General features: G+C 39.8%; 1 protein-coding gene across 2 annotated transcripts in view; it reads left to right on the top strand.

The window, feature by feature from the left end:
- mcph1 (microcephalin 1) overlaps positions 1–9,833 on the top strand; it is a 47,794-nt gene extending 37,961 nt beyond the window's left edge. The window contains exons 14-15 of one of the 2 annotated variants that reach the window (XM_024430630.2): positions 8,279–8,516; positions 9,647–9,833. In XM_024430630.2, the coding sequence (XP_024286398.1) occupies positions 8,279–8,516; positions 9,647–9,711 (303 nt within the window). In that variant the 3' untranslated portion in view covers positions 9,712–9,833. Of the gene's footprint in view, positions 1–1,416; positions 2,131–8,278; positions 8,517–9,646 lie in introns of those variants that run through there. The other variant, XM_042325694.1, reaches the window with a different exon arrangement.
- Positions 9,834–10,196: the final 363 nt, after the last annotated feature.

The raw sequence follows: 10,196 nt of genomic DNA, 5'->3' as shown, positions 1-10,196 counted from the left end.
TTAATGTCAACTACTAATAAGGCTGCTTATTGCTCAGTTTATACAATTTAACATCAAACATAAGATTTATGGATAGTGTACTGCATTTATTATCTTCAGGATAATGAGCCAGCCTGTGATGTATAGTGAAGGTGTTTTTTAGTCATTGTCTATTCCAATGATGTGAGCTGTATCAAAACAGCTGATATCACACACGGTGCGATGGAGGTGGTCTGTACAGGAAGTGAGTCCGCTTGGAGGATGTTTTGTCTTAAACCCCAGGGATGTTTCTCAATCATGATCATCTTCCTATTGCTCCACTGGCTTCATTCTTCATTTCCTTTAACACTGAAGCTGAACATATTTCACCTCTGAGTGAAACTGCTTGAGTCTCTCTTAGGTGTCCGCATGCATTCCATCTGAAACAGTACGGAACAGTTTGCATATATTACGCCAACGTTTTAGCCTTCATTCAGCAAGGTTTTTTTTTCAGATTTGTATTTTTTTAGATTTTTTTGTAAAGTGTTAGTCTTATTTTTTAATAAGTTGAAATAAGGATCCCAGAACTGTTCCATACGCACTAAAAGCTTATGTCTCCAATTGTGTGCGTAAATTTGGTTACATCCCTGTTCGTGAACGTTTCTCCTTTGCCAAAATAATCCATCCACCGGACATGTCGCATATCAAGAAGCTGATTAAATAGGATGATCATTACACAGGTGCACCTTGTGCTGGGGACAATAAAAGGCCAATCTAAAATGTGCAGTTTTGTCACATAACTTGACATCTGTGGCATTATGTTTTGAGGGAGCCTGCAATTAGTATGCTGACTGCAGGAATGTCCACCAGAGCTGTTGCCAGAAAATGTAATGTTAATTTCTCTACCATAAGCCTCCTCCAACATCATTTTAGAGAATTTGGCTGTATGTCCAACCGGCCTCACAACCACAGACCGTGCCAGCCCAGGACCTCCACACCTGGCATCTTAACCTGTGGGATCATCTGACCAGCCACCCGGACAGCTGATGAAACTGAAGAGTATTTCTGTCTGTAATGAAGCCCTTTTGTGGAAGAAAAACACATTCTGATTGGCTGGGCCTGGCTCCCCAGTGGGTGGCCTTTCCCTCCTGGGGCCCACCCATGGCTGCTCCCCTGCCCAGTTATTTGAAATCCATAGATTAGGGCCTAATGAATTTATTTGAATTGACTGATTATGAATTGAAAAATTGTTGAAATTGTTGCATGTTGCATTTATATTTTTGTTTAGTATAGATGTAAAATTGCGCGACCTAAGCGCTCCTCTACAAAAACATCAGAATTAATGACCGATATCTTGAGTTATCTATTAATTCAGACTTTTTAGGTAGTGTATACTGGCTATGGCATCTCAAAATTGACAAGCGGTACTATTAACACTTTTTTTTTTTTTTTTTCTAGTTTTTCAAGTGAAGGTCAAAGGAATGCGAGCACACTCTTTCACCTAGCCCAACCGAAGAATGCGGAAGCCTTTTGAGTGACAGTTTTGTACTTTGAGAAAATGATCAACATAGCCAAAGGTCTTATATTCCAAAGGTCCTTTAGTCTTGTCCGCTTTTAGGTATATTCTGTCTATTTCTAAGCATCAGTTCCTATTACAATGCATTGACCATCATCATATAGGCCTACATACTAACCAACATACTCCGTTATTGATGCGATCCATGAATGCATTGCATTTGCCTTCTACTCACTCTCTCTTTAGTCCCAGCACACACAAGAAGCTGAACTACAGGAAGTGAAGTAATGTAATAGAATGTGAAGGAAATGCGGCATGTTTTAGTCAGATGACCACAGAGGAAGGCTGTTCATTCCAGAAACACAGAACATGGAATGGTTCAGGTGTTCTGGTTGAATCGCTACACCATTAGATGTGTGGGTGTGGATGTTTGTCTGTCAGTTGTTTCATGTCGGGAGGAAGAGCATCAGGGGGAAGGAAGTGTCACACAATGACCTAGCCTCTTTTTTTTGCCGGAATTGACATTCAAAACCCAATCTGCTTCATGCCCCTTTGTGGATGCTACAAGGCTCTATAGACACAATAGGCTACATCTGGTGTATAGTGTAGAGCAGTGGTTCCCAAATGTTTTATTGTCCCGTACCCCTTCAAACATTCAACCTCCAGCTGCGTACCCTCTCTAGCACCAGGGTCAGCTCACTCTCAAATGTTGTTTTTTGCCATCATTGTAAGCCTGCCACACACACACTATATTATATATTTATTAAACATAAGAATGAGTGTGTTTCTGTCACAACCCGGCTTGTGGGAAGTGACAAAGAGCTCTTATAGGACCAGGTCACAAATAATAATATAATCAATAATTTCTCATTTTATTTAGCCATCTTACATATAACACTTTATTTGTTAATCGAAAATTGTGAATAATTCACCACAGGTTAATGAGAAGGGTGTGCTTGAAAGGATGTACATAACTCTGCAATGTTGGGTTGTATTGGAGAGAGTCTGTCTTAAATCATTTTCCACACACAGTCTGTGCCTGTATTTAGTTTTCATGCTAGTGAGGGGCCGAGAATCCACTCTCACACATTTTTCAAGACCGGATACTCGGGGAGCAGCCCAATCCAGAAATCTGGCAGTGGCTTCTGATTTAAATACAGTTTTCACAGAACCGCTTGTTGCAATTTCGATGAGGCTCTCTTGTTCAGATATTGGTAAGTGGACAGGAGGCAGGGCATGAAAGGGATAATGAATTCAGTTGTTTGTCATCCGTTTCGAGAAGGTACCTGCGTAATTGCGTACCAAACTCCCTCAGGTGCTTCGCGATATCACATTTGACATTGTGTAAACTTGAGTTTATTTGATGGAAAGACCTGTGTGTTGTCCTTGTTAATGCAGACACAGGAGAGCTCAAACTTCTTAAATCATAGCCTCAATTTTGTCTCACACATTGAATATAGTTGCGGAGAGTCCCTGTAATCCTAGATTCAGATCATTCAGGCAATTTAAAAAAATTAAAAATTAAAAAAACATCACCCAGATAGGCCAGTCGTGTGTGAAACTCGTCATCATACATGCGGTCAGACAAGTGAAAATGATGCGGAGTAAAGAAAACTTTAAGCTCGTCATTCAATTTTTAAAAAAAATTGTCAATACTTTGCCCCTTGATAACCAGCGCACTTCTGTATGTTGTAAAAGCGTTACATGGTCGCTGCCCATATCATTACATAGTGCAGAAAATACAGTGCTGTGAAAAAGTATTTGCCCCTTTCTGATTTCTTATTTTTTTGCACATTTGTCACACTTAAATGTTTCAGATAATCCACATTTTTTAAATATTACACAAAGATAACCCAAGTAAACACAAAATGCAGTTTAAGTGATAATTGTTTTAAGGGAAATAATATATCCGAACCTTCATGGCCCTATGTGATAAAGTAATTGCCCCCCCCCCCTTGTTAAATCATGAATTTACTGTGGTTAATCAAATTTTTTGGAAAGCTGAGTTCAATTTCACTAGCCACACCCAGGCCTGATTACTGCCAAGCCTGTTGAATCAAGAAATCACTTAAATACAACCTGTCTGACAAAGTGAAGTAGGCCAAAAGATCTCAAAAAGCAAGACATCATGCCGCGATCCAAAGAAATTCAGGAACAGATGAGAAACAAAGTAATTGACATCTATCAGTCTGGAAAAGGGTTACAAAGCCATTTCTAAAGTTTTGGGTGGAGTCCGGGTGAACAACTGAGTAGGCCGGGAGGTGGGCCTCAGGGATAGCTTCTGTACTGGGTAACTCGGTGGGTGCTAGCTAGCTGTGAAGATCAGGAGAATGGTCCAGGGATTACGGCAGGAATACGGCATTGTAGTGGAGAGACAGTCCATTACTGGTAGGCAGGCGAGTATTATCCAAGCAAAAAAAAAAAGGGGCTGGTACCTGTGCAGAAGTTAAAGGCCGCTAGCAGTGGCTAACAATGACTAAATAGCTTGAGGCTAATTAGCTGGTTATCGTCTGATGGCTAGGTGGTTCTTGCTATAAGGTCTAGAAATTAAAAATAATAGTGGTTCCGTATCACATTGGGTGAGGCAGGTTACCGGAAGGTATACTTGAACTAAAATGGAGAAGAGATTGAAAATAAAATTGAAATGTATACAAAAAAAAGATGAAAAAATACAAAAGTACACGAGAGGACGAACAAAACACGTCTGCACTGCTACGCCATCTTTGAGACAAATCATGACATGGGGTGTTCTCTTAAGTGTATGAGTTCGACCATTTTCCTGTCAAAATGTAACAAGTAATTTTGGGTGTCAGGGAAATGTATGGATTGAAAAAGTACATTATTTTCTTTTAAGTACAGATACCCCAAAAAACAACTTAAGTAGTACTTTTAAAGTATTTTTACTTAAGTACCTACACCACTCGAAAAACTTGGATCCCACCAAATCATGCATTGGTGCCACCAACTGTAAAAGTTAGAGGCATCAGGGGAAAATGTTAGGCTGGAATCCTGTCGTAATTAACTGTTAATTCAGAGAACACATATGACCAGCACTAATTTGCAATATAGCCTAATGGCTTGTTTACAGTCTGTCTATTGATATGTCTATAGACAATTGTCGTAGCGATATCATGAACGTTCTATTGTCGTCTGACATTAAACTTGTCGTTATGAAAAAGTACACAAAACGGCAGCCTCTGCATGTCATCAGCGGCTCGGTGCTCCAAAAAGCATATTTTCTCTATTTTAACACTAATCTGTTTAAAATTAATTCAGTAAATGTCAGCCTAGCAAGCCAAGCAACTATAAGCAATTTTCTAAACAATGCTTTTTGTCCGTTGCTAGCTAGTTAGCTAGCTAGTTAGCTAGCTGGCTAGCCAGTTCAAATAATAAAATGCCAGGGCTGACTTCTTGACCCAGTCCAAATCAGTGTTCCCTGATTTAAAGACACTGTTTTCACTGATCATCCTCATGTCTTAAATATGACTCCACCACTAGGATCATGCACCATGAAGTGAACAATGTACTTTCAATGCTCAGTTCACTCTCCATCTGAACCATTTGACAAACCCTTGATAAAATAGGGATAAAAAGGCTGCTGCTATGTACAGAGGAGGACCAAAATGCTTTACATTTTAGTGTTTTCTGACACATTCAAAAAGGAGCAGATTGTCTCTTTCAGCCTTGCAACCGACCCATGCTGGACACCAGGGTTGCAAAATCCAGTAATTTTCCCCAAAATTCCCAGGTTTTCTAGAAAGGATTCTGGGTTTTGTGCTTATTCCTGTATGATTCAAGGAAAATTTCAACCTGGATTTTTGGAATACCAGGGAATTTGGGGAAAGTTACTGAAATGTTGCAACCCTACTGGACACGGAGCAGCACTCCAAACTTCTCCTGCAGTTTAGAGCACCACTCAGTAGTCTTAAGAGCACAATGCCAGTGAAGATTGCATGTATGTTCTCAGTCATTGCTTCCAGGCAAGGAGAATGGACAGCCTGGACCGCAATCCAAGGAATCAAACCAGGTGCGGAGAATGGCATTGTATTGCATCTTTGATGTATTACTACAAGCTATGAGCTGTGTCAGCCAATGTCATAGGACTTTTGTTATCGCTTAGATTCTCAGCACATTAAGGCTTACTTCCCATCGTCCACTCTTAGAGGCTGTGGATAAAGGGGTATTACTCACACAGATGTGGATTGGAGTCCGAGGTAACCAACATGTATCCTCAAAGTGAAAAGTAATTGTCTACCTGGTCTGAATGGCGGATCACCTTTAGATTAAGTTTAGTATAAGGTACAATGCTCTACCCCTTGTCCAACCTCAAATGTGCACCGTTATGAACCTAAGACATTAAATTCATTGCCAACATTACACAATCGAGAGCAGTAAACAAAATGAGTGGAATGAGTTATTTCCATGTGGTTAGCTTTTTTTTTTTCATTTGTATTTTCAATCATTACAAGTAAATAAGCATGGGCCCAGATTACAAAAACGACATGTAATCATTCATCATGACTCCTGTTATAACATATATACACTACCGGTCAAAGGTTTTAGAACACCTACTCATTCAAGGGTTTTTCTTTTTACTATTTTCTACATTGTAGAATAATAGTGAAGACATCAAAACTATGAAATAACACCTATGGAATCATATAATAACCAAAAAAGTGTTGAACAAATCAAAACATATTTTATATTTGAGATTCTTTAAATAGCCACCCTTTGCCTTGACAGCTTTGCACACTCCTGGCATTCTCTCAACCAGCTTCACCTGGAATGCTTTTCCAACCGTCTTAAAGGAGTTCCCACATATGCTGAGCACTTGTTGGCTGCTTTTCCTTCACTCTGCGATCCGTCTCATCCCAAACCATCTCAATTTCCTCATGAGAGCCAGTTTCATCAAAGTGCTTGATGGTTTTTGCGACTGCACTTGAAGAAACGTTCAGTTCTTGAAATGTTTGAAATAGAGCTATCTTCTGTATACCCTCCACCTTGTCACAACACAATGGATTTGCTCAAAGATTTTAAGAAGGAAAGAAATTCCACAAAGGAACTTTTAACAAGGCACACCTGTTAATTGCAATGCATTCCAGGTGACTACCTCATGAAGCTGGTTGAGAGAATGCCAAGAGTGTGCAGAGCTGTCATCAAGGCAACGGGTGGCTACTTTGAAGAATCTCAATTTGGATTTGTTGAACACTTTTTTTTGGTTACTACATGATTCCATATGTGTTATTTTAATAGTTGTGAGGTCTTCACTATAATTCTACAATGTAGAAAATAGTAAAAATTAAGAAAAACCCTTGAATGAGTAAATGTTCTAAAACTTTTGACCGGTAGTGTATGTTACACTGCTGTTGTTATGGTTCACTCTGGCAGACACATTTATTTATAATTCGAACCTCAAATCCCTTTCATATTGTGTTGTATTTCACACATATTGTATTTCAATTCAGCACTTGTCAAGATACCAAGTTAGTAGGTTGTTTTTCAAGTGGGGAAATGGTAGATGGGGGTGTGATTTGGCGTCAGATTCGGTTAAGCTTTTTGGAGGGCAATTTGATTGTACAGATAATGACAACAGCAACTCTGTATGAAATGTTGCTAAAATATAAACTTAACATGCAACAATTTCAAAGATTTTACTGAGTTACAGTTCATATAAGGAAATCAGTCAATTGAAATAAATTCATTAGGCATTAATCTATGGATTTCACATGAATGGGAATACAGATATGCAACTGTTGGTTACAGATACTTTTGAAAGTATCTCTGTGTATTCAAATTGCTATCGATAAAATGCCATTGTGTTTGTTGTCCGTAACTTATGAATGCCCACACCATAACCCTTTTTATTTTTTAAAATTTTATTTAACCAGGCAAGTCAGTTAAGAACACATTCTTATTTTCAATGACGGCCTGGGAACAGTGGGTTAACTGCCTGTTCACGGGCAGAACGACAGATTTGTACCTTGTCAGCTCAGGGGTTTGAACTCACAACCTTCCGGTTACTAGTCCAACGCTCTAACCACTTGTCTACCCTGCCGCCACCATGGGGCAGTCTGTTCACAATGTTGAAATCAGCAAACCGCTCACCCACGCAATGCCATACACCTGGTCTGTGGTTGTGAAGCTGGTTGGACATAATGCTGAATTCTCTAAAACAATGTTGGAGGCAGCTAATAGTAGAGAAAGTAATATGAAATTATCTGGCAAAGCTCTGGTGGATATTCCTGCAGTCACCATGCCAATTGCACGCTCCGTCAAAACTTGAGACATTTGTGGCATTGTGTTGTGACAAAACTGCACATTTCAGTGGCATTTTGTCCCCAGCACAAGGTGGTATATAATGATCATATTGTTTCATCAAATTCTTGATATGCCACACCAGTCAGGTGGATGGATTATCTTGGAAAAGGGGAAATGCTCACTAAAAGGGATGTAAACAAATTTGTGCATAAAAGTTGAGAGAAACATGATTTTTGTGGGTATGGAAAATGTCTGATCTTTTATTTCAGCACATGAAACATGGGACCAACTCTTTACGTGTTGTGTTTATATTTTTGTTCAATGTATTTACAAATTCAAGGTGTTTTTCTGCCCTCTCCTTGTGAAAAGAGAACACTGCAACACACTTGAGTTGTGACAACTAATGATCAGGCAAATGCACAATACATATACAAAATGTACATTTCTGAATAACTACTCATTTAGCTATATTAAGATGTGCTCTTTTATAACACCGCCGCAAACAACTCCGTCACATTTAAGACCCTATCATGTCTCTCCTCCCAGATCTGCCGTCTACAGCAGCACCTGTCTGCAGGGGAGCACCAGCAGGACCTCTTCTTGGGTCAGCCTGCAATGTTTGTCTCCCGGAACACCCAGCCCCCCACCCACAGCCTGGTGGAGCTCATCCAGCTGTGTGGGGGCACAGTCTGCAAAACGGTCCGGCAGACAGGCCTCTGCATAGGGGAGTACAACGGCAAGAGACCAGAAGGGAGCAGGATTCTCTCCGAGCAGTGGGTGCTGGGTAAGATGCCAGCCCAGTGTTAATTCATGTGTAGCCCTTTTACTCTCCATCCCATATACAGGTTGAAAAATGTAGATTACGTCACTGATAAGCACTTATTGGAACACAGTGGCTGTACAGAGCAGGCTCTGGGTCACCGCTTTACTGCGATGTATGGGATTCAAGTTCTAAGCCGGAGCATCACCCACAACAAGATGCCCCCATCCTTCCCGCAAATTGGGTTACATTTGCACATTGTAGTGTTGTCTCAGTAAGGGGAGTGCTGTAAATCAAGAGCACTCGATGTGTTCCGAAAGATGAGAAGTCGAAATGTATAAATGCGTCTTTGTCACACAAGCAAACCACACACCCATGAGTCCAAATGTGCACTTCACATTTCCAACTCATGTCATTTACAGCATCGAAATGTATGATTGCAATGATGCTTTACAGTTACAAGAAGGACATTGCGTCATACCCCAGGTTATTCTGAACAAAATGGGCCTATGTTCTGTGTTGTGAAGAAAATGGCCATGGAAGTCTCACCTGAATGCACTCATGACATTCCATATGCACCAAAATTGTATTGTTCTCTGAAGTACCTTGGGAAAACCTAACACTGCAAGGTCATATTTTATAACTTCACTAGTCATGTTGGCAATAGAATAAGCTTTCAAATTATGCCCACCTGACCCAGATTGCAATTTGTGATGGGCTGGTTTTGGATTGCGTAACAACAGTAATTGCGTGAAGGTGGGGTGCATGGCTGCATTCCAGTCAAACTGTGCTCATTCAGTTCCTCAATGGAACAGCTAGGAGAGTTCCAGAAAGCATCTAATAATAGTTGAAGGCTCTTTCCTTGTTATAAAAGTGCATTGAAATGACTTAGGAACTGTGCACACTTTGAATAGCTGTATAGCCACTTGGAGACACCTCTCACTCAAACCCTTGACATTTTCAGTTTCTCATGTTGCACCTACCCCAAATGTTCATGAATATTTGTATTATGTTACTAAATGTTGTGATTTGTTTTTTGATTGTGTGGTGTTACATTTGGCTTCAGCTTAGAATATTTATGTAAATTGAAGTTTTTACCCTCTGTGTCATTGTTAAAGAAACAATGGTATTCATTGACTTCCTTTTTCCTCTAGATTGTATCACACATCTCAAGCAACTTCCATATGAGAAGTATGACTTGGAATGGAAGTCCCAGTAATATGAAGTTGGACTCAAACATGGAGAACACACATGGAAATCGTTTTGGCTTTTTTTTTCTCCCTTGAATGTGAATTGACTTTCTACTGTTATTGCATTCTATTTAATAAAACGTTTACCTTGTCAGAATGTTCTCATCGCAGCATAACTTTGCAGGTTTTTATTTGATATAGACTGAAGTATAAGGACATCTCTATTTGTGATTATTTGTCACAAAACTAGTCATGTCAGTCCATCCACTCATCACAGTTCCAATTCAAAGATGAGTATTGTCATAGGAGTTTACTATGCATCAAAGATAGCTGGTTATACGACACAAATTGATCTGGGACCAGGCTAGTGCTTATACAGTGTCTATTTAACAATTCACTTAGTAATTTACTGTCAAGTTATACTGGATAGCACAGGTCACACACTTGTCAGGTTTCATCAGACACACACTATCTAAATAACTTTAAAACTCAGCCTTAGTTTTCGGCAGATCTT

Source organism: Oncorhynchus tshawytscha, linkage group LG01 (genome assembly GCF_018296145.1).
Source record: "Oncorhynchus tshawytscha isolate Ot180627B linkage group LG01, Otsh_v2.0, whole genome shotgun sequence".
Classification (NCBI taxonomy): domain Eukaryota; kingdom Metazoa; phylum Chordata; class Actinopteri; order Salmoniformes; family Salmonidae; genus Oncorhynchus; species Oncorhynchus tshawytscha.
This window is presented reverse-complemented; position numbering and strand designations above follow the sequence as displayed.